General features: G+C 42.0%; 1 protein-coding gene across 2 annotated transcripts in view; it reads left to right on the top strand.

Annotated features, from left to right (window-relative positions):
* The window catches only part of clstn1 (calsyntenin 1), a 33,727-nt gene that overhangs the window by 2,195 nt on the left and 6,030 nt on the right, over window positions 1-25,502 (top strand). The window contains exons 2-11 of one of the 2 annotated variants that reach the window (XM_080535361.1): window positions 13,414-13,536; window positions 17,908-17,937; window positions 19,599-19,794; window positions 20,379-20,587; window positions 21,196-21,345; window positions 21,836-22,021; window positions 22,695-22,943; window positions 23,729-23,850; window positions 24,066-24,228; window positions 24,573-24,623. In XM_080535361.1, the coding sequence (XP_080391487.1) occupies window positions 13,414-13,536; window positions 17,908-17,937; window positions 19,599-19,794; window positions 20,379-20,587; window positions 21,196-21,345; window positions 21,836-22,021; window positions 22,695-22,943; window positions 23,729-23,850; window positions 24,066-24,228; window positions 24,573-24,623 (1,479 nt within the window). The remainder of the gene's footprint in view (window positions 1-13,413; window positions 13,537-17,907; window positions 17,938-19,598; window positions 19,795-20,378; window positions 20,588-21,195; window positions 21,346-21,835; window positions 22,022-22,694; window positions 22,944-23,728; window positions 23,851-24,065; window positions 24,229-24,572; window positions 24,624-25,502) is intronic. The other variant, XM_080535362.1, reaches the window with a different exon arrangement.

The following is a 25,502-nucleotide window of genomic DNA, read 5'->3' as shown; positions in this document are numbered from 1 at the left end:
TAGGGACATTATGTGCCTTCTGTAAAAAAAAAAAAAAAAATAGTCACACATTCCTAATCATCTGAGGCAGTTCAAGAGTCTATCCTGATTTAATGCTTTTAAGATTTAAGAGGGGTACTACAGGAAGCAGGTGTATACACTTTTGACAAATGTCCTGTCCTGTCAAATATAGGCTAGCGTCTGTCATCCTATGTTTTACATGGAATCAAATTGATAATGCAATTGTTTCTTAGCTTTGAGATGTAACCCTACAGTGTTGCTTTATGGCTAGCAGCTGCTGGAGCTCTCATATGCCTTCCTGTCACTTGGCCTGTCTAAGCAGAGCTCTGCACTGATGCATGGCCCTTTCCTCGGCACACACTACGGTACATAGACAAAGAGAGCTGGCTGCTGGGAGTATCTCAGTGGCCCATGCATCATCGAATTAGCACATTTGAACACATTGGTTAGAGTTAGGCCCAGCTTTGTGTTGTGGGGAGCCAACAAATGCATACAGATAACTTTCTTTACAAGGGTGTTAGAACTATACACATAGCTGCCCAGCCCTGCTAGGTGGCATGCCATTTATTAGTGAAACACTTGCACTGTTTATTTAGTTATTGATGCCAGCAAGAGGATGCAGTCCCAAGTGTTAATACTAGTGATGCTCCGATCTGATCGGCGCCGATCGGTATCGGCCGATATGGCCTTGATCGGTTTTGATCGGAGTTCTCAAAACGGCCGATCAAACATGACCGATCAGTTTACAAAATGGCGTCGCCAGTCTGGAAATATTACAGTGTCGGAAAGAGACAACAAATATGCCGTTTGTAATGTCTGCTCAAAAGAAATACCTCGGGGAGGAACGCACGCAAGGTCTTTCAATACCACGAATATCATACGGCATTTGCTGCGTTCGTCGATTCGCTCAGAGAGCGCCAAAGCGCACACTGGGCTCGACGTCATAAAGGGACCGAGAGCTTTGATTGGACGAGAGGCGTTCCACGAGTGCTGGTCAGAGTTCCAGCGCGACTTCACGAGCGTAGTGTAGGTAGTGTTCACCGACGTCATGTGACCCCGCGAGCAGGAAGTCACTTGGCCCATAGCAACAACAACTATTAGCGCGTGAGTTTTAGGTTTTCCTCTGTGCACCTTGCACAAGTGTAGATAGCGAGCGACTTTTCAGCAGCAGGACATATTTTAGATGATAAGAGGAACAGGCTGAGTGCCAAAAACGTGGAGATGCTTGTATTTCTCAAGGCTAATCTGCCAGTGATGCTGCTTAATCAGAAGTAAGGTTTGAGTCTGAAATCTCCTTAGGTGCAATGTTTTGTTTTTTTGTTTTATTGATTATTGCTGACTTGCTGTCTTATCTCCTCCTAAATATGACTTGAAACTGACTGACTTGAAACAGTATTTTATATTTGGCTATAGCCTGTTTATGTTGCAGTTTAGTTTGGGTATGTTTATTGTTCCTCAGGAAAGCTACAGTTACAGTATAAGCTCCAAGTTCTCTAAGAGCCCCTAGTTCCTCTCATTCGAGTGGAATGTTGCACATTTGATGTGACAGTGTACATTTGATTTATTATGATTTTTATTTTCACATTTTATTTGTTTTTCCTGAAGTAAGCTACAGGTGGTTGTGAATTCAATAAAACAGATGGTCGTCAATTCATGATACTTTCTCATCTCCTAATTTCATTTAAATACTTAATATACAATGTCAATGGTGTTAAGAATAATTTAAAACATAAATAATGCTACACAATAAATAGAATGCTTCAATTGCCATTTTCGACGCTGTGATCGGTGATCGGTGATATCGGATCGGCAGATCACTGATTCCAGTGATCGGTGATCGGTGATCGGCACCAAAAACCCTGATCGGAGCATCTCTAGTTAATACTGTTGGTTAGAGAAGAGAGAACTTTTATTAGTCACAAAATATGGCCTTTTTTGAATGCCATCTCACTTATTAAACAAAGGTGACAGCGGCCATAGCAGGCTGATTTGACCACCAGTCTGCATCCTGTCTGGTCAGTTTGAGATCAGAATGCATGATGTTGTAAACCCAAACTACACATATGACAATAGCTATATTCGTTTCCTCCGCCATTCTGTTTAATTTAATAACTGCTGCATTCCATTATTCAGCACTGAAACCAGGGTCTGTTAACATGTTTTACCAAAAACATCATGAAGTATCAATGGCATTACAGCTAAACACTTGATAGGGAAAGCCGAGATGTGTAATTCTATTTAACAAGCAGACTTCCTTGTTCCTTTATTATAGGTTCAAGGAGGTGCACCATGACGCCCAGTATTACATTCTGGCTCTCAGATTAGTATGACCCTTTTTGTCAGATAACCCTTTGTGTACCCCCCCCCCCCCCCACACACACACACACACACACATACACACACACACACACACACACCAAAAAACTGTTTGCTTGCTGTATACTGAGGCCCTGTGTCTCAAAGTTAACTCTTGTTGCCTCATTTATTCATAGAATTCACACTGGAACAAAGAGCTGTTGGGCCCAGAGTTGGAATGAGAGTGTCACAATGTGGTCACTGTTACAGGAGGCTCGTCTCAAACCCCCAAGAATTTGTGTGTGAGATAATCCCCAGAAAGTGCATAGTTGTTGGAGAATTTCAGTTTTTTGCCAGAGAGAGAGAGAGACCGAGGTCTTGAGACGGCTTTAAGTTGTGTTGGTGGTGACTTTCTTTTCATTGGTTCCTTTGGTGGCCAATGGTGGCTCAATTGAGTCAGTGGACTGTCAAGAATGGGTCATTCATTTGTGAATATCAAGTCAATCTTCTCGCTCAGTCAGCTGGCTGGGTAGTTGTGTCCATCTCTTTACTGACTTAAGTCTACAACACATCGATCTCTTAACAGGATACAGCATAACCGCTGATGCATAGATGAACAAGTGTACATTAAACCTCCTTGTGTGAAATTTATGACTGAAAAGTTATTGGAAGGTGTAGCCTAGTGCTTATATGATTCATTATCAGTTGCTTCATACAGCTTTGCTTTTATTTAAAGGCAGTCCACGGATTTGAGGTAGGCTGAAAGTTACCCATGCATGTAGTGCTTAATTTTCTAGGATTTGACAGTATTATTTGAAACAGTCAAATTGGCTTGTTTCAAATACCTATTTTGAAAGGTTTGCACTCTCCTCTTTGCACACTATTATGATGGTTTTAAATGATAGGTTGCTATCACTGTAGCTGCACAAATTGTTGAATCGGCGTCACTTCGAAATTCTCATCGGAACTCTATGGCAAGAAGCATCATTCACCCAAGTTTTATCAAAATTGTCAGTGGTGTCCCAGTGGTGTTGGAGATAAAGAGTGCGACATCGGAACAGACAGAGTCCGATCCATAGTCCACTCTCTGATTTCATCATGCGGGACAACAAATATTTCTCTAGGAACATTCATAACTATTTGGAATAACTTGCATGACGACGTGTGGCTTTGTGCAACACTAATTTGGATACAAATACAGAACTTTTCTTGAATTAGGTTGGGTAGGCCTACATAAAAATGTATTGGCACTGCAGTGCTAAACCCAAAATAAAGTTCAGACTTTCAAGCATCGAGTGCACAGAAACTACAATGAAATCTAGTTGCACATTGCCTGTACTGTTTCAACTGGTATTTATATTTACTGGGAAATGTTGTGTTGACAATGGGTACTTTTTGTTATTTACTTTAAATAAGTGGTCTTGTACCAAATACTGCCTTGTCTTGGTTGTTATATTGAATCCCAAAGAAAGAAAACAATAATTAGGCTACTAAGTAAATACCTGGTAAGGCCTCATCGTTATGAAAAGGAAACATTTCCCACTTCCTGATCTTGTGTCAGTAACGTTAATGGTGTTGTAATATTACTTATTAAGTAATTGTGAAACTGTAATGAGGATACCTCATTGGGATGTATTTTTTACGTGCTCTAATACAGTTTAGGGTTTTAATTCAAGCCACAAGGCATGCTGTGGTATTGCTTATCTGGGACGGTGTCTCCCTCCCCAGAGCTTCATTGTTACCAGGAGAAATATGGCCCTCTGGAGCTTTGTGACTGAACACATTAATACCAGGAGCCTCCCTGGGAAACAGGTAACCAGAGAACACGTTACCTGCAGTCATACAGCCACAGGTTGGACACACTGATCCCCCTGTTCAGAGCTCCAGGCTCACTCTCGCTCCCTCACTCTCACTGGCCCTTTGTGTCTCTCACAGAGAGGTGATTGAGTTGCATGCAAGCCCTCACAGCCCCCACTCCCCTTCTCAGAGAAAATGGCTTGCCCCTGTTGTTGGGGGGTGGGTCGTGATTGCTTGGTGGACAAACAAACGTCGCTGTCTGGTAGGGCGACTGAGGGGCTCTCCTGTGTGAACGTATTTAGGGAGTAGGGCCCTGAGGCCTGGGATTGCCCAAAGGGTGTAAAGCAAGCTTCCCAGAACAGTCAACGCTCTGTGATGGAGACGGCTTGCGTCAATAAGTGCAGGCTCCTCTAAGGAAGAGCAAACACAGAAGTGTGGCCAATGTTTTTGACACTGGTCAGATTGACTCCATTGATTACCCATTGTCAATGGGAGTTAAAAGGTCCACTCCTCTGCACAATGGAAGTCATTCCCTGACATTAATTTGGATTAATCAAACACCATCACATTTGACCATTCCTGTGTTTCCATGACATCTTTCTCTCAGGCTTAATGCTAAGCCCATGAAGCAGCACTCTGACTGTGTGGGTGTTTTTATATAAAGTTAACCTATTGCTTGAGGTTATGATTCTGGTATTGACCAGTATTGTGAAATTCTGTCATGCAACATCTACATTTTCTATTGAACCTCTTCATTGGGCATTTTCATATGAGCTACAATTTAATGGAACATAACATCAGATTACATCTAGCCTATTATCCATAGATGTCAGCATTTTGTGTTGTGCTATGATGACACAGAACTGATTAAAAGACCCTATTGATAGGGTTTAATACATCTTTGGAGCCAACTCATGGCACACCTGCTCATTTAACCCCTGGCTATGTCCTCATTATACACAACAAACCCAGAGTGGTTGCTGATTATTATTATCACAGTTCATCTGATTATCACTGATTGATGATCTGATAGTGATGCCAGTCTGGAGCGCTATGCTGCTCTTCTCTTGTTAGCCCCACGTGAACAACAGCAGCCTGCGAATTGGCCTGCGTTATCTTATCTGGTTAGGCCTGTGTGTCAATAGTGAAGGGCAAGGCTAGACAGTAGATGGACATGTGCAGAGCAGAGTGTTTCAGTCGCAGGGGAGAGGGAGATAATTGGAGCATCAGCTGAGCTCCCTGTTTTTTTCCCATGAAGAAGAGACACATCCCAGTGGTAGTGTGAGGACACTGTGTGTGGGCGTCCTATTGTAAGGCAGGATTACCATGAACTATTGTAGCCCTGTAATTCTCACAGGAAGTATTTCAGCATGGTCAGAGGTCAAACAGTGCTGGTAAGCCTAAGTTTCAATAAAGGAAGAGAATACTGGGTGTGTTTTTGTGTTTGTCTGAATACATTTTACTGCCCTCTTTTTGTCTGTATTAGTTACAACTACACATATTTGGAGCAGCAACAGATGGTCATTTTCCCCAATGCCACCCTATCCTAGGCTTAGTAACATGTACTCTATTGTAAAGATGTTGATAATGTTGTTGATTGGTAAAGAGTCAAGACTGTTGTTCTCCACAAGGCAAAGAATGATGTGAATCCCCCTAAAATAAATCTCTGATTAGGCACTTGCACAAACTTGGAAACAGGGAATCTTAGTAGTTAATTTAATTTGTATGTGGATTTCCTGTTGTATACAGTATGCTGCTAGTGGAAAGAAAGATTAGTTTAGTAGAAGTATTGCCACAGCACAGCCAGGCACAGAGGGCCTTGCCATGTGGATTATCCACCAACACCCATGCCAGCAGTCAGTCATGTTTCACATCCAGTAAACCCTCCAAAATGACCAGCTCTCCAGCGTCCCCATACTTCTCAGTGGGTACAGTTTTAGTGTGCTTTTAGCAGTATAGCTTTGAGCAGCAGGCTTTTCCTCTTCCCTTTTGGGGAGGAGCTTAGTACACCCGGTTCGATTCCGGCCGCGGACATATCCTGCATGTCATCCCTTCTCTCTCTCTCTCTCACCCATCCTTCAAATGTACAAATCTCTACTATATCTATCACAATAAAATGAAAAATATGAGTGGGACTGCCCCACTCAGAAAAACAACAACTTAGAAAATAAATAATATTTCATACTGAGTTGAGGCCACATCTGGTCTGGTCTGTAACATTTAAGGTCGTGTGATGGGTAGCTGCATTGATGGAGAATGTCCCCAGAGGCCATATAACCTTTCCATTCCATTATTTTCTTAAAAAAAAAAAAAAATGAAGTGAGTAGAGCAATTGTCTGTTCCTGTATCAACAAACAGACTTGTTGCAGAATCTGTGTAATATCCTGTGTGATATTTTGCATACTTAGGCTCCCGCCAGACAAGCTCCCCCAAGACTCTTCTCCTTTATTCAAGTCTCTCTAGTCTGCGACCTTGTGAGTGAATGAAACAGGAGCATCCCATTATAGGATTAGATGTCAGTGTGGGTTTACATGATGGGTAACAGGATTGTTGAAATGTTAGAATAGGTACACCATGTACAGTGTGCTGGGCCATGAGCTTGCCCACCATCTGTGCGTAGCACTTGCCAATGTTTAGGTCCACTGCAGGTTCTACATATTAGAATATATTAGTCCCCCCAGGGCTGCGTGCTAAGCCCCATCCTCTACAACCTCTACACCTACGACTTCACCCCCGTCCACCCCAGCAACTCCATCGTAAAGTTTGCAGACGACACCACCGTGGTGGGCTGCAACTCGGGGGGGGACGAGGCGGCGTACAGGGATGAGGTAGAGCAGCTGAGCAAGCTGTGCAAGGTTAACAACCTGCTGCTGAACCAGTCAAAGACCCAGGAAATCATCGTGGACTTCAGGAGGAAAAAATCTGAGGTCCAGCCCCTGCTCATCGACGGAGGGAGCGTGGAGAGAGTCTCAAACCCTCCGATTTCTGGGGGTGCACATACAGGATGACCTGTCCTGGAAGAACAACACAGCAGCCATCATCAAGAAGGCACAACAGCGGCTCTTCTTCCTGAGAGTCCTCAGGAAAGACCACATCAGACAGGAGATGCTGGTGGCCTTCTACCGCTGCGCAGTGGAGAGCATCCTCACCTACTGCATCTGCAACTGGTTCTCCAGCTGCACAGCCGCAGAGAGGAATGCGCTACAGAGAGTCGTGAGAACGGCCCAGAAGATCACCGGCGCCCCCCTCCCCTCTCTGGAAGAGCTGTACAACACACGCTGCCTCAGGAAGGCCTCCAAGATCTCCAGAGACCCATCCCACCCTGGGTACGAACACTTTGCTCGGCTGCCCTCGAACAGGCGGTACAGGACCATGTTCGCAAGGACAAACAGACTGAAGCTCAGCTTCTACCCCAGGGCCATCCAGGCCCTGAACACAGCAAAGACCTAGGTTCTGGGCCCTGGACAGTCTGGACGGATTGATGGCAGCTGCTGGATTGAAAATCAGGTGTAGTGCTGAGGCACAAATGTGTACATTTCAAGCCTGCAAACTGCGACACTTTAAATGAATGTGCAATAACACTATGTGCAATATGACAACCCTAGGGTACATAAGGTTGCAGAGAATAGGAAATGTTAGAATAGGTATAGCATAGCATAGAGTACAGCACAGTGTTTTATTTGTACAGTATAGTATAGTGGATAGTGTACATAGCCTTTATTTATGTAAACCAGCTCCTTTCCCTTCTTGTTTTTTGTTGTTTTTTTTCCATTCCTAGCACCAGGGGAGCCCCCCCCTCCCAAATGTCATTGTTTGGTACCTGTACTATATCAATGACAATAAAGACCATTCATTCATTCATTATTCATTGTTTATGTCACACATATACCAAGTGAATTAGTGAAAGGCTTTGAAGAGGATTCATTGTTTGTTTCCTCTACATGAGCTAACATAAAGCCTCAGTTTTCCACTCAATACTCTAGGATTAGTGTACCGGTACTGTTCTCCCAACTTATCACCATGCCTGGAAGTGACTGAGCTACTTCTATTCTCTGCTCTAGTGTCCACACTGGAACGCTGAAGTCAGCCTGTTAGCAGATGGATTTGTCTGTGAGACAGTGGGCCACCGTTGGCCACTCACGTCATGATTGCCTCCATTTTCCCTTACCTAAGTGAGCCACACACACACACACACACACACACACACACACACACACACGCACACACCCTTGCACAGAGATCTAAATTGTTCCAAGCCATCTATATCTCCTTAACCCCTGCAGTCATTTGTTCTCTTATCAGTCTGTCGCTCTGTGATTAGCCACACGTATTGAGGCTTAATTAACCTCCATTTCATTGTTTTATTTGCAAGGCACTTTCAGTTGTACTTCAAGTTGAGAAATCTGTAGTACCTCAGTAAGACAATTTTATTTTTGTACTTTGGGGAGCACACATAGCAAATGAAGAAAATGCTGAATAGATAAAAGCTGTATTTTGTTTTCCTACCCTATTTAGGGATGCCTTTTGTCCCAAATTACATCCAAGCACCCCCCTTTCTTTATTTTTTTGTAAATGTCTGGACATGCCCATCGTCTATGAACTGATGTGATGAGCACAACTGTGGCAGACAATTGCACATATAACTTAAGTTCTATAACTTACCTACGGTACATGGCACGGTTGCTAGTTCAGATGTATTATTGAAGAATTGAAGTACTTTCTTGTACATGGAGAAGAATGACAATAACACATATTTGGGCAATTCCATGCAAAATAAAAACCCTTCCTAGCAAACCTCTTTGGGTAGTTGAGTTTGTCTCAGAGATCTCCACTGCAAAATGTTTCAAGTTTAGGCTATATTATTCTCTGAAACGGTGTTGGAAGGACACCGCACCATATGTTTCAGTGCATTCTTTAATGATAAAGACAAGTCCCTTGCTGTTCTTACTGTAAAGGTGTGCAACATATTCAATATGTTATCATTCTCAATGGCAGTTACTTGCAATGTGTGTGATTTGCTGGCTTTGCTCTGCCTAATGTATTCAACAACAATGAAGTTTGCAGCATGAGATGAGGATGTTATCATGATGATCATCCTCACCAACCTGACACTGATGCAGTGGTTTGTAACTACTACTGTATGATTTGCCAATGTTTTTCTGCTGTCCCTTTTGAGTTCCACATGGAACCTTCTACATAGAGGGTCCTACATGGAACCTTCTACATAGAGGGTCCTACATGGAACCTTCTACATAGAGGGTCCTACATGGAACCTTCTACATAGAGGGTCCTACATGGAACCTTCTACATAGAGGGTCCTACATGGAACCTTCTACATAGAGGGTCCTACATGGAACCTTCTACATAGAGGGTCCTACATGGAACCTTCTACATAGAGGGTCCTACATGGAACCTTCTACATAGAGGGTCCTACATGGAACCTTCTACATAGTGTCCTACATGGAACCTTCTACATAGAGGGTCCTACATGGAACCTTCTACATAGAGGGTCCTACATGGAACCTTCTACATAGAGGGTCCTACATGGAACCTTCTACATAGAGGGCCCTACATGGAACCTTCTACATAGAGGGTCCGACATGGAACCTTCTACATAGAGGGCCCTACATGGAACCTTCTACATAGAGGGCCCTACATGGAACCTTCTACATAGAGGGTCCTACATGGAACCTTCTACATAGAGGGTCCTACATGGAACCTTCTACATAGAGGGTCCTACATGGAACCTTCTACATAGAGGGTCCTACATGGAACCTTCTACATAGAGGGTCCTACATGGAACCTTCTACATAGAGGGTCCTACATGGAACCTTCTACATAGAGGGTCCTACATGGAACCTTCTACATAGAGGGTCCTACATGGAACCTTCTACATAGAGGGTCCTACATGGAACCTTCTACATCGAGGGTCCTACATGGAACCCAAAAGAAAATGGATCCTTGAAAGATTCTTCCACAGGGAGAGCCGAAGAACCCTTTTGGGTTCTGTAACCTGTACAAAAAATGAATGTAGGCAATTCAATTTGAGTAAAATATGATTGATTGATTGATTGATTTTTTTTTGCCAAAACTGTAATTAAACTAAGTCGATATTAGTGAAAACACTATAAGTACTTTGTAGGTCTAGCTATGCTGCCTTATGCTACTGAATATTATATTCTGCAGTGTCAGAAAGAGGTCTCACAATCTGCTTGAAGCTGGTTATCTGTAAAAAGCATCAAGGTTGAGAATAACATTTTTCTTCCCTCTGCGTTATCTGCAAGTGCTCCTATGTGGGAGATTGGTTGATAAACTGGGTCTCGGCAGTGCTGCGTAGGGTAGATGGGTTCCCTCATAAAGTGGAAGTAAGGGACTGGCACCTTGCCATACCAAACACTGAGCGTGCCAGGGCAGTAGGCCCCTCTAAAAACCATATCAGCCACTTCAGAGCCCTTCTCCTAATCTCATTTCCATCTCAACCCCAAAAGCTTCCCCTACCTTTGAAGGCTAAGCACTCCTTTAATAGCAATAATAACATGGCATTAGCACTAGACTGGAAACAATTAGATTAAAATGGTTAAATTAGTAATGTAAGGAAGATAAATAGTTACTGCACTTGTGCACATTAGTGTTCAATTTTAATGTTGTTCTTGTAGTGCCACGTGGTGTTTATTCTATCCAGACGCTAGAAAACAGATGTTACTCGTATTCACTAGGACAGGATGATGAAGCTGTGTTGTCTTGAGGGGCTTGTTGTAAATTTCACTCACTGTACACTAAACGATGTGTTGGATTTCATGTTTGAAATTGAATAATCTTAGCTTAAGTACATTTAATAGAGTGTGTGTCGGTGTAATTGTATAAAAATAGCCTTAAATGCTGATAGATTGTATAGAAACTGTGTAACATGTATTGAGCAGCCATAGGCCTAGTTTCAAGTACCGTAGGCTATTATGTTAAGTTATCTCAAGATTCTGTGGAAAATGTTCCCACGAGGTAACATTGGGAAGTACAACTTCACTAGTGGACACTGGCAGCTGTTCAGACAAAGAGACAAAGACAAAGACTGTTCTTGTCATTATATTGTACCTCATTATATTGTACCTGTCTTTCAAACGTGTGCTTGGAGCAGGGTGGGGTTTTCATGGGAGTACTTAGGAGAGCTGTGACTCTGTGTGTGTATATACTACAACATACAATACAACATACAATGTTATGCCTGAAGGCTGTTGTCGTAGCATGTCAATTAATAGGCAATACGGAATGGAAGCAGGCTATACTATACCAAGCTCTGCTAATAATAGCTAGTAAGTCTACAGTACTGTGTTGGGAATTGGATAAGCAACCTAACTATTCCTCTGAGGTTGAGATTTTGTGGATTCTGAAGCAGATTATCCTGGTAGTCTGGACAGGAAATCTATCTAAAGGGGTTCAGTGTCTTGCACAAGGACACCTCGACATGTGGCCAGCCGGGGATCGAACCGCTGACCATTAGATCAGACCATTTGATCATTAGACGCCGGCTCTACCTCCTGAGCCACAGCTGCCCCAAATGTGGAAAAGCCATTAGGACTTTCAATAGCTGGGAAATGGTGATGCAAAGGGTTTGCAGCCACTTCTGTATTGATCAGAACAAATGCATGTTCTTTCTACACAAAAACATAACATTCAGAAGTGTACAGTATGCATAAAGTGGTTTCCTGAGGATGTAGAGTCAGTAATAGAAACATGTAATGTTTTTCCCTCTACACCAATATGATAAGCTAAACAATGTTATTTTTTATTTTTTATTTTATCATCGCACAGAGGAACATATTTAATGACTACATTTTGATATAAGGGCAGCATTCAGCAGTTATGGCTACACATGCAAAATGCAGGCTATAAGATCATAAGAGGCTGGGGGTGCTTGCTTGAAAGTGTCAGTTTCTTTATTTATTATGGAGAAACAATTATGAGTCTTTGGTGATGTTGATGTGTGACTACTCAAGTAATGCAGCCACAACAAGCCAGGGTCAAAGGTCATTTAGAGGTCAATAGCCACTTTGAGTTAAACCTACGGTAATTTAGTTTCTATTTGTTGTCTTGTTGTCAGATCATATCTTCATTGCTTCCTTCTTAGGATTTCTCCAAAAGACATGTGGTTGGTTGGTGTACCCTACTTCCCATCACCCTATATCCGAGATCTGGGATCAGGGAGATCAGGAGAGGGTAGTTACTAGGGATGGGACAGAATAATCGATTAGGCTAATTGTTCCTGAGGGTCGATTTTTTACATTTGGACCGCTAAAATGTACGAATTAACGGACAGAACTAATGTCGATTCTGTAGCACTATTAGCTGTTGTTTTTGTATTAATCATGCACAGGAAAACAATATACACAAGCATAATATTAATATAGTTCAGCAATTATTATGACTATTGAGTGTGGAACGGGAGGAGACATCATCATCACAACTGCGCGTTGTGTAAGTTAGTTTACAGAGCAGCGGCCGCAGCTGGACCCTTCTCTTACAGAGTGCTGTTGGAATAGGCTAACAATAACAATAGACAATCGTGTCCAGTTTGGGATATGTGGAACAAAATATCTTACCATGGCTCCACGTCAACGATGCTATCATAAACGAAGCCCTATCGGCAACAACGGACTACAATTAATATCTTATGGTCATTGCTTTGGGCTATAGCCTTCAAACAACACTTGCATGTCTTATTCAATTCAATTAATACCATAATTTGATTCTTCAGTGTTAAAGGCTGTTCTTTTGCGTCTTTGTGAATGTCCGCACATGTCGAAACATTTATTTAATCATTTAATCATACCACCAACTGATCAATCGACCATGAACATTTGGAGTTTCCTAATATTTACTGAAAGAGCTCTGTCTCCCTCACACCAACGCAGTTGTCTTATCCAGCCCAAATGTGTCACTCGCTGCAGCTTTTTCTGCAGCCGCCAGCTAAAGCAGAATCCTGTCTGCAGCTGGGCTGTGTCCCAGCCACAACAGAGCACAAAGCTCTAATGACTAATGAGCCACACTGATGGTTTGTGCTGAGGCTCAGGCGGGAGTAGCCATTGGCCCGATGATACCACTTCATGTCATATCCACTTACAGATTGTGATTTTGTTTGCCTAACAATTTACCTGGCAAAGCTGCCACTTCCACCTAGTGTTGGACTAATTTACATTCTGCTGCAAGGGCCTTAGGTCCCGCCTTGATTATACCTGCACCTTGAAAATAACCTAAAATGCCTTGTTTGTATGTATAATGAAGTCTTTGAATTGCATATACAATGACATTTTTCTCTGTCCTTTGCAGTTAATAAGCACAAACCATGGATTGAGACGACATACCATGGTATCGTAACAGAAAATGATGACAAAGTCCTTCTGGACCCACCACTAATTGCCTTGGACAAAGATGCACCGCTGCGCTATGCAGGTGAGAGAGGAGGTTAAAACTATACTTCTTCTTCCGCTGTCCCATCTTCTCTTAACCTTGATTCACTCTGCTTTTCTCTTCTCTAATTTACCATAAAAGTAGCCGAAAACTTAAAGTATGCATAATTTTCTTTTGGGGACACTCCCTGGTCAGTCCAAAAATGTCTGCTTTTTTGTTGATCTCTTAAGGTATGGTTTTCTAGTGATTGCATATGAATGTTTACAGAGGCATTTTACTCAATAAACATGTTTTAGACCATATGAACAGTGGGCTGACGCGAAATGTAATAGAAATTTATTTTTGAGTAAACTGCCCCTTGAAAATTGTGTCCTTTATTGTCTTATATTGGCTGCTCATGTTTTCTCCTTGGAAAATGGTTTAGGGTAAATTTAAGAGGGGAGGCTTGTGGCAAGGTAGAACAGAGCTTGAATCCATGACAGGGGCTGTGCAAATCTACCCGTGGGTCTTCAAGGTTTCTTCAAGTAAGCATTGCTAAATTGTAAATGTTAGCTTCCTTAATTTTATTTAGAATGACTGATGATGAATGTCACAACACAGTCACATCATATTAGATTCTAGCCACAATATGTTCTGCTCTGGATATAATGTCAGTGTCAGAGAATGCACATGTTTCATTAATTGAGCATCTCAAACTCTACTTCGGAAATAAGAGGTGATTGAAAGATAAACAAAAGTGCACAAGGATTCAGAATACCTCTACTTGAGGCCTGTATATGAATGAGTAATGGCTTTGCATTGGATCTTAAATCGAATTGCCTTTCTGCAATATGTTAGTAAGTTTGAGAAGAAGCCATATCAAGTTATTTCAAGTTGCACAAAATAACTTTCATATTAGACTGTCTACGGCAGTGTTCTATGCAGCTGGTCCCCAGATACACCATAAGGGCCCTTTCATATCTAGATCAATCAGTTAGTTACTCTTTAATGTTTATCTTCAACGAGAGGCACAATTAAAGTGCATGCGCCACAGCAGCATTATGCCTGAACTTTTTTTTTTTTAATCACATTGAGATTGACTTTGGCATTGGTTCAAAGCACCGTGGCATTGAGAATGGCTTCCCTCCACTCCATCCCATGAATTCTGCCTTTGATCTACATTACACCCTACCCAGCACTCCCATGCCTCTTGGTATGCCCTTTTAATCACAGATTAAGTGAACTCAACTTACTGTACTTAATCAGATGAGATGGGCATACTGTTTTTCTTAGCAATACAATCTGAAGAATATCCAATTCTCTTCTCTTCAACAAAGTTGTTTTATTGAAATAGCATACTTGGTCTACATTCTTATGTATAATTGAATGTTAGGGTGCACAGCTCAATCTTAGGGTGAACCAGGCCCGACAGAGAACTGAAATGTAAGAAGTGGAATCAAAACACTATTCCCATTCATTAAATGATGATCCGTTCGTCCTGCTGGAAATTGGAGTTCATTGGAGTGCTCGCTTTCTTCTTTGTATTGGGTTCACTCTTTGATGAGGAGGGCAGTGGAAGTGGACTGTGTGTCCCGGCAAACTGGCTCTCCCAGGAGCTGACAATATGGCTGCACATGGCTGTAGGGGTGACTGTCTCTGCCGTGCCAGCCTCCTCCTGGCCAATCCCCGTCTGTGAACAAACAAGGCTCATTGCAGAGCTGGATTTTTGGTGGATATTTGAGTAAGTGTGTGTGTCCTCACTTGTGCGTGTGCGTGCAGATTTTCAATTTGAAAATCCTTACAAAAGTGAACACGGCAGTAGTCATGTGTGACTATGCCCTAGAACTACAAATGAGGGACACAAACAAGGGCTTCAGCATTTAGCCACAAAATACTCCCTTATGTGTCTATGAATAGGGACATCCTATCTGGACATTAGCATAGATGCTACTGTAGATTACGAACCTGTTGCTTGAAGATGAGGTCAATTCTTTATTTCATTCCTAGACAATAAGCTTTTTGGTATAGCTTAACTCAGTTCTATTCCTCTACAATTTGATTTGTCTTGACAAGAACTCCTGCAGGATGCAGATGACCTAGCTTAGCAGTCTGATATCAGTGTCATTGTCAGAGTAGGAGTTGCAACATAACAAACATCAGTGCAGAGTAGCTGTAGCTTCTCTTTTTTCCCCCAATTTGGTAGAAATGCACCCAAAGAATAATGCACACATTGTTTTCAACACAGTCAGAAATGTAGGGGTATAAGTGTTGGCCAATTACTAAATGATTATGTTTATTAGATTTTTTAAAATTCATTATCACACACACACACACACACTACATGCACACACATCTTGAATTTAAATAAACCAGGAGAAATCAAAGCTTGTTTGTCAGGTGAACGAAAGTATTGCATGTCAATGGGGCTAGAATCAATATACATTGTACTGGGGATGGTATAGTAGAGATGGTGGAGATTTGTGGCCAGATCAGACAGCTCAGGCCACAGAGTAGGCTGTGGTATTCCCCTGGACTCAGTGTAAGATGGTCATTAGTGCTGTGCAGAGCAGGGGGTGAGGCCCAAAGTTCCCACCGCATGAATGGCCCTGAACAGCAGCCCCTAATGGGAAATCCATTCTAATTGTCTGGCTGAAAACAAAACAGACAGTTCACCCTACAAGAGGCCAGGAATGGGCAGTAAACAATCAACCAAGCAGAACCAACCAATGTTAGGGTATAGCTACAGACACTGAAACACAATTTCGGGGTCGATCTGATCTCTGGCTACACAAGCTTTTTCTCATCGTTGTGCAAAAGAATCTCTGGCCACATGGAATCACATATTCAGGTACACCGGGCATGCGCCTACTGGTAGACCCAGAAAATGATTCAAATATAATTGAGACAGTGCTGTAAAATAATAGAAATTCATTCATTTTCATTCGGTAGTAATGTCAACTCCCGCAGTCCCGATGAATTTCCTCTCCTCTTACATTACGTCTGCATCCAAGATATGGCATGCATACGTTATTAATCTGTGTAATAAACTTTATGATAATTGTTGAAGTGTCTCTTGCTAAGATGTTTCTAAGACGATCAATAATATCACAGCACTGGTTCATCAAGTGTAGGCTATTTATAGTCTTGCGTTGGTTGGGTCATCTGTTTCATTCATTTTCATTCATTCGTTAGTAATGAAAACTCCCGCAGTCCCGATCAATCTCCTCTCCACTTACATTACGTCTTGATCCAAGATATGGCATGCATACGTTATTAATGTGTGTTAGTTAACTTGCTATTCTGTTGTTCAAAGAATAAAACAAGAACATGTATCACATGAATCTATAGCGCAATGCGCATATGCATCAATCAATCATAATGTTATTGCGCAATACGCATATACATCAATCAATAATGTTATTTAGCCTATATAGCACAAGTCATGCACAAGTGCTGAACAGTATTAAGTAAACCTCAATACATTACATTCTCCAACAAATTTATATTAAAAAATCGGTTTTCAGCTGTATTAGCGACTGATCACATTAGTCACGCTACTTGCACCCGTTCACATGTATGGAATATCAAATACAAACGTTTGATCATGCAAAAAAAAGGAAGCTAAAATGCTGCACTTCATTAAGTCGTGTACAAGTGTGGACATTGAGATAGTATTTAGCCATGACTTACACCATACAGATGTATCATATTCATAAATGTTTTATATTTAGTAGACGCCTTTATCCAGTGACTCTAGTATACGTCATCGTTTTCAATACACGGAACACCCGTATCGCCGACCACACGACTCCAAATACGATACGGAAAACTCACAGTTTTTGCATCGTCACCTTCTCAGCTCACGAATCCGGCGGAGTCGTGTAGCCGTTAGGTGCAAATGATATCAAATCATTGCCATTTCAGCCAAATCCGGTGCCGTGTAGCCTAGCTCTTAGATACCAGAAATATGATATATTGATAACACTGGCTACATTTGAGTATTAATCCAATTTGAGTACCAATTTGAATTCTAATCCAGACAAAGGCTGCAAAAGGGTTTTGGGTGGCAACATTTTGTTTCAGTAGATGCAATTGGGAGTCGGAGACTTTCTATATCTTTAGCTACATTTGAGAATCTTCAGACCTTCAACCTTCACCTTCTGTGGCATTTGCCAGAAAAAGTACAATTCTGGCTTTAACCAGTTGTTGCTTCTAGGGCAGTAGAGGCTTTTGAATTTTGTAACACCTCATTACTTTCCCCTGGGCAAAGGATTTTGGGCTGTACTGTTTCGCACTTAAAACTTTAATCTAAACTCTCTTCGATGTGAATGTGTATTCATTATGGTAAGAGTATGTACCTGTCCTCTCTGTCTAACCTCTGAACTTCAACCTTTCTTTGACTGACCTGGGTTTATCTTCTCTCCCCTCTTGTAGAGAGTTTTGAGGTGACCTTCACCAAAGAAGGTGATGATGGGCTCTTCCTCCTGCCTTGTGCTCAGTTCTTATTATTAACCCACTAACGCAAAATAGCATCCACACTTTACACAACAATTCCTGCCATGCTCTGTAATCTCCTTCCCATTTATATCTATATATATATTTTTAACATTTACGTTTTCTCACCCCAAATTTTTGGAAAATACAACAACTGGATGAAAAGTGTGATGTGGGGCTGTGTGTTTTTAGAAATATCTGTGCATGAGACATCCATTGTAGTTTGCAGACCCTAACAGTGTTTCAGCCACAATCAAGGATGAGAAAGGCGCTAAAGATAGGGGTTGGTCTTGAAGATGTCTCAGTCATTTTGGCTAATTCATCGTTTGTAATCAACCAAGACAGAAATCATGTCCAATTTGAGACTATTTGCTTTTCAAAGATATGGAAATGAAAAGTGCGTCCTTAGTTGACTATTTGGAAAAAAACAAAACCTGCTTATAGTCAAGAAAAGGTAGCCCTTTTAAATTAAGATATTTATCATATTGTATTATATGTGGATATACAGTGAATAAAAAAAATATTATACGAAAATAAACTTTATCATTGGTGCCTCTCGAAAAATAACCAAATTGAAAGAATGATGCAGGTATAATGACTTGCATATAAAGTGTTTTTCACAGATCTTCAGTCTTCAAAGTTAAGGTGCTGAGATTGTTAAATAATGCAAACTCTCTCTGCTGTACGATTTATGTTGTTGCATCTTTTCCTTAATGGAAGTCTTTTGTTAATTCTCCACCACTAATCTCTACCATAGCATGGCTGCAGTTGTCATATGATGTGGATGTCAAGCAAGTTGATATTTCTAACCCCAGTTCTCATCCAGTACTTTTGTTTGACTACGGCTATTTTACTGGTTTGGTCCTCTATGATTTCATTTTGTATTCATTTCTAAAGAGTTTGGGGCGAGAGGCAAAATTGCACAGGAAGACTTCCCTTACTCAAACTGAGCTTTTCATTTATAATAATTTAATAGTTCAGTCCTTTTTTTCCTTCACAGTATTGGGTTTTGATGACTTTGACTCTGAAATGGTGCCGGACCACTTATCATAATGCTCCCACGTTTCTTCTACTATAAACATCTGTCATTTTGAATTTGGTTTCTATTATTTCTCCTCCTTTTGCTTATTATGTTCTTTTGGTCTGAATTAGTGAAATTCTTAGTCTGACATATCTGAATGCACAGACATAAGGTCTTACACAGATGTCGTCTTTGCACTCCTTTTCCTTTTGGTTTGTTTGATTAGCTTAATTACTGTGATATAAAGTACTCCTGTGAAATGCCTGTCCACATCTTTCTCAGTTTCAACCTGCATGACTGGATGCGATGTGATCAAGTGGCTTGGACGAAACACTCAGCCCACCTATTATACTAAATGTCCCCACTCCCCCTCCCTCCCCTCAAATACTCACCCATACAACAATGCTTTTGGCTTCCTCCACAGACACCCCAACCCACCCCCCCCCCCCCCCCCCACTCCCCCAATGTACAAACCCCTGGCTGCCAAAATCTTTGGCTGTTCTTATTTATGTTTGTGTGTGTATATTGTTTTATTGTTGATATAACCCGTGGCTTTAAAAAGCCCTGGTTGTTCTTAACAAAAAACATTTTTGGTTCTTGGCATGTTCAGGTGAGATTTGCGGCTTCAGGATCCATGGGCAGAATGTCCCCTTTGAGGCAGTGGTTCTGGACAAGTCCACAGGTGAGGGTGTCATTCGGGCCAAGGACAAGCTGGACTGTGAACTCCAGAAGGAACACACCTTCACCATCCAGGCCTACGACTGTGGAGAGGGTCCTGACGGAGCCAACATGAAGAAGTCCCATAAGTATGTCTGCCCTGGAGCGCCTCAGGGGTTCAAACGACAAGCGCTTTCAAGTCCTTGCTTGAGTGCCACATTGTGTAATTTCTGCGCAACTTGACTCAATTATGTTTGATTGAACTGCTCTTAGAGTAATTATGTGGGGTAAGACATTACATTGCTGGTGCCAGCAGTCCTTTTACAGTTGTATTGATTTGATGAGGCCAAGTAATAGTCTATGAATTGGATCACTGGAACATAACCAAGTTATACTTGCATTAGCACTAACCACAACTGGCATATGATCTCCATTGTAGAAACGTAAAGACTAAACACTGATTGACAATTGTGGTCTCTGATGGCTCAATTGTGCCAATGCCTGTGGTGTCCAAGCAATCCTTTAAATAGTGTCGTCATAATTATCCAACTTTATTGCAACATTATGATTAAAGGCGAATTGAGAGAATCTGTGAAAACGGATTATTGCACAGATTACTAAATAAGAATCACCGTGGTATAAGCAGCTAATGTAATTTGGGGATGTATACACAGTTACATGCAGCATGTGGGAACATTGAATGTCATCACCAATTTGACTTTGACTCCACTAGGGCCACGGTACACATCCAAGTGAACGACATCAATGAATACTCACCCGTGTTCAAGGAGAAGTCCTACAAAGCCACAGTCATTGAGGGCAAGAAGTACGACAGCATCCTGAAGGTTGAGGCGGTGGACGCCGACTGCTCTTTCCAGTTTAGCCAAATCTGCAGCTACGAGATCGTCACTCCCGATGTGCCCTTCACCATTGACAAGGACGGTAAGGACTCCAACGTGGCTACCTATCCGTGCCACCTGCCAAAAATGATGGCTTAAATATAGATTGCAGTACTATGATTCTGTTGATTTTTGACCACATTGATCTGTGCAAACAGTGGAGCTGTAAGCTGTCATTTTGAATTCACCACAGCACTCAGCCTTTGAATTGGAGGCTTGTTACCTTGAAATTCAATGAGTCATTGTATGTCTCTCAGTGAAATATTAATAAATATAATAATAATATTAAATTATTAACACAGAAATATTTTAGTGCATCTCTATCACTATGGTCACATACTCATTAAGTCCTATTGTATTCTGTTGTGATGTTGTCCATTATTCTTGTAGTTTTTTTATTTATTGTACGATTTTATGTCATGAGGACTACAGATGCAAATTAGCTCACAGCTAAATCCGGCATATTTACTGTTATACTTTGTAAGTGACTGTTCATTAATGTGCACTGCCCTGACTAAATAAAGATCTATCTATCTATCTATCTATCTATCTGTCAATCACAGATTCTGCTATTCTGAAATAGTTTCCTTTTGTTAGTGGTTTGCATTCGTGAAAGACAGAGATTTATTTACTTTTTTTCATTCCACTCAGGCTTCATCAAGAACACAGAGAAGCTAAATTACGGTAAAGAACGCATGTACAAGTTGACTGTGACTGCCTACGACTGTGGGAAGAACCGTGCCTCAGAGGATGTCCTGGTCAAGATCAACATCAAACCCACATGCAAGCCCGGCTGGCAAGGTATCAAAGCCCCCCTCTTTCTAAAGTTACTGTGTGAGTGTGTCTCTGTGATGAACAAGCTATCAAAGCCCCCCTCTTTCTAAAGTTACTGTGTGAGTGTGTCTCTGTGATGAACAAGGTATCAAAGCCCCCTCTGTCTAAAGGGCCTACTAGTTTAACTTACTGTGTGAGTGTGTCTCTGTGATGAACAAGGTATCAAAGCCCCCCTCTTTCTAAAGGGCCTAATAGTTTAACTTACTGTGTGACTGTGTCTCTGTGATGAACAGTGGCACTCGTCTATGCTAACAGACTGCTCCCAGTATCCCCTTCTCAAGAGCTCATTTAACAACCAAGCTTTTTAACCAGGCTTTTGCAGGCTAAAGCAACACTCCTTAATAAATGAACAGAGAGCCTTGAATGCACTGACATGTTGCTTTTCTCTCTCTTAATTCTCCATTTCTCTTTTTATCTCCTGCTCGCTTGCTCTCTCTCTCTTCTTTATCTCACTTAGGCTTCAATAAGAGAATTGAGTACGAGCCTGGCACAGGTAGCCTGGCCCTTTTCCCTAGTATGCATTTGGAGACCTGCGAAGAGCCAATCACCTCGATCCAGGCCAGCATCGAGCTGGAGACCAATCACATCGGGAAGGGCTGCGATCGTGACACCTACTCTGAGAAGTCTCTGCACAAGCTGTGCGGTGAGAAACCACACACGCACAACAATAAGACAAGACTGTTAAATACTGTGTTAACGCGGCCAAAGAATCAATCAATTATTTTATAGTACCATTCCAAAATAACCTCTGTGTCAAACGTGACCTAATTGTTGGTCTGGAAAAATAGAACTTATCTTTCTCACCACACTCGGTGAATAAACCTGCTGAACTATGTCCAAGTACTCAATACATCAGAGCTCCTCCCACACTATATTCCAACAAGGCCCCTAAGGTCAGCTGAGACTAATCAGCTAATCATTCCAAGAGTGAAAACAAAACACGGTGCAGCATCTTTTAGTCACTCTGCCGCGTGCTCCTGTAACAAACTCCCTGAAGAAATCAAACGGCCCTAAACCCTAAAAATATTTTTAATCTAAGCTAAAAACCTTCATGTTCAATCAACAGTTTGGATTAAACACTAAGACTTCCATCCGTGTCTTTTTATTCATTTCCATTATCTTATTCATTATCTTATTAAATGTCTATCTATTTTTATCATTTTATTTTAATCTGTTTACTATTCTCCTCTTGATGTATTAATAATAATGCTATATGTAAAGCACTTTGAATTGCCCCTGTTGTATGAAATGTGCTATACGAATAAACTGGCCTTGCCTTGCGTCTAAACCTGGCTGTGTGTGTTTGTGTCTTTCAGGCGCCAGTGCTGGCACAGTGGAGTTGCTACCTGCCCCCAGCAGCTCTGCCAACTGGACAGTGGGCCTGCCCACTGACAACGGGCACGACAGTGACCAGGTATTTGAGTTCAATGGCACGCAGGCCATTAAGGTGCCAGAGGGCATGGTGACCACCAGCCTGAAGGAGCCCTTCACCATATCTGTGTGGATGAGGCATGGCCCTGGGGCCAGGGAAAAGGAAACCATCCTCTGCAACTCTGACAAAACAGGTACAGTACCCCCCACAACATGCAAACAAACACAACAACAAATGATAGCTTATTATTCTGTCTGAAAATAGCTTGCTGACTGAGTCTGAGATGTAGACCTTCAGGTCTTAAAAGATTATGTACTCAGCTGGCAAAGCAGTAAGCACTGTCTTGATCATTATCTAGCAGATTATTATGATCATGATATACTCTAATTTTAGACTAGACAGTGCTGAAATCATACCTGTAATAACAGCAGTCAGGGGAAGAGCGAGAGATTGTGTGTGTGTGCGTGTGCGTGTGCGTGTGCGTGTGTGTGCGTGCGGTCGGTCGGTCTCAACCGCTCACACCACTTATCATCGGCACAATAAATCCCAATCTCCAGCATGTGACTAGCTTGGAGGTTTCATCAGCTGCTCACACACTGCTTACGTAAACCGGATTACATCAGAATGGCTCTGTGTACCGGAAGCTTCCAAGGCTATGATCCGAGTTTGATTTATGACCTCCGCACAGCATGATTATTTCTAAGCAAGATGGAGGCAGCATTCTACCATCATGTGCTTAGTTGTTGTACAGTTACTGTATGTACAGTTTTGGGAGCTTGGACACTCCTTCACATTATTATTTTGATCAGTTAGACATGTTAGGGTTAGGTGCATATTAGGTGCTCATGAGTGTAGCATTTGTACTGCCAGCTCAGACACACTAAATTCATACATACGGTCCACTTTACAAATAGTCCTCCTAAGTCCTCCTACGATTTCTAGTCAAAGTCCTTAAACACAGATGTTGTCCTTTAACAGAGATGAACAGACACCACTACTCCCTCTACGTGCACAACTGTCGCCTCATTCTACTGCTACGCCAGGACCCGGCTGAATCTGAGAACTACAAACCAGCAGAGTTCCACTGGAAACTGGACCAGGTCAGTCACGTTTGGACCCTTTAAACACACTATGGATAGAGAACTCTTGCTGTTATGGAGAACTGTCATTGCCCCAACAAAGCGGTTTATGAGGTCCATTGTATGAAAACGTTGTGAGGGTATGAATGGAGGTAGAACAAGCCCATTCCCTCTTGCGTCTTCCTATGGCCATGACAAGGCGTCTATCACAGTTGACATTCACCCCCTCCCCGCAGGTGTGTGACAAAGAGTGGCATCACTATGTGCTGAACGTGGAGTTCCCCGCTGTGTCTATGTTTGTGGATGGGACCACCTTTGAGCCCTTCCTAGTCACAGAGGACTACCCTCTGCACTCCTCCAAGATTGACACACAGCTAACCATTGGAGCCTGCTGGCAAGGTACAGTACAGAGATGTTTCTGAGAACAATGCAATCACTTCTCATGGTGTTAGAATGATCATCTTCAAGAAAAGTAGGTTCTTTATGGAATATGATTGAGGTATATACCATGTACATGTAGCAATGTAAGCATGCATCAACTTTGACACCAGTATTGATAACTATTGGTACTGATATCAGTGATGTATGATGTCTAAAGATGTGATTGTTGTTCTAGACCTACATTATTAACTCTTTCCCAGCATCCAGGATGACGCACCTTTGACTTGTGCAGCATCAAACCAACCTCTCCTTCTGATCCTCAACCTCTTGTCTTGCCCTACTCTCTTGTCTCGCCTCTACAGACTTTGCAGGACATGACAATGACACTGAGACAGTCTCTGAGCCTCAGACAGGTTGCTCAAATCTTTCCCTTACTCAATTATGTGCATTTGTCCATGTGTTACCTGCATCCCCATTGCATCCTGTCTCCACGAGAATGACCTCACCATTCTAGCTGACCAGGGACTCTATCTTTTCTAACTCTACATTCATAGCATGAGGCAGTCGGGATAAGATTGCTGTTGCCGTCTACCTTGCCTGTTTCTTTTCTATTGTAATGTTCTCCTCCCCATTTTTCTGTCTTTCTATTTGACTTTTTCATACGCCATAAACCAATGCAGTATTTTCTCATTTTAGCCACCAGACAGTGTTCTCTTCTCAATTACCCAATACCAGACTGAAACAGAAATAGGTATTTGGCGTTGTGTCCTGTTTCAGTGCGTGACCTTGGCGTTAGGAGCACTGCTCAGAGTATCAGATGACACACCACAGCAACAGACAGATTCTGCTGGCTGTGTGACAATGTGACCTTGAGATGCATGGCCAGATTCCCCACAGACTGCTTTGCAGTGACGCAGAGCCATCGTTGTGCGCCACAGCTCATCAATTCCCTGCATGATTCTCACCTTCTCACTCCCACTTGAAATTCCCCAGCATAATTTGAATATGTAAATGATATTGAAACTTTAATAATCATAACTGATACAATACACATTGGTCACATTTTAAAAATTATGGTGATGGAGATAGCAGTACTACGGTTATACAATTAGGATAATTTTTAAGATTCTAGAATGATAAACATTAGGGTTAGATTCACTGCAGCATGCTCCATCCTTGAGTTATCCCCCCATGCCCTTTCATGTTTTTTTCTGTTCATAAAGGCGGATGTAGCATGTGCCTGGAGGCCTGTATCAGATCATCCATCATTCTCTCCCAGGCCTCTCTAGGCC

This window comes from Nansenia antarctica (assembly GCF_963989245.1).
Source record: "Nansenia antarctica genome assembly, chromosome: 6".
NCBI classification, from domain to species: Eukaryota; Metazoa; Chordata; class Actinopteri; order Argentiniformes; family Microstomatidae; genus Nansenia; species Nansenia antarctica.
The sequence above is the reverse complement of the archived record's forward strand: the minus strand, read 5'-3'. Positions and strand labels throughout refer to the sequence as shown.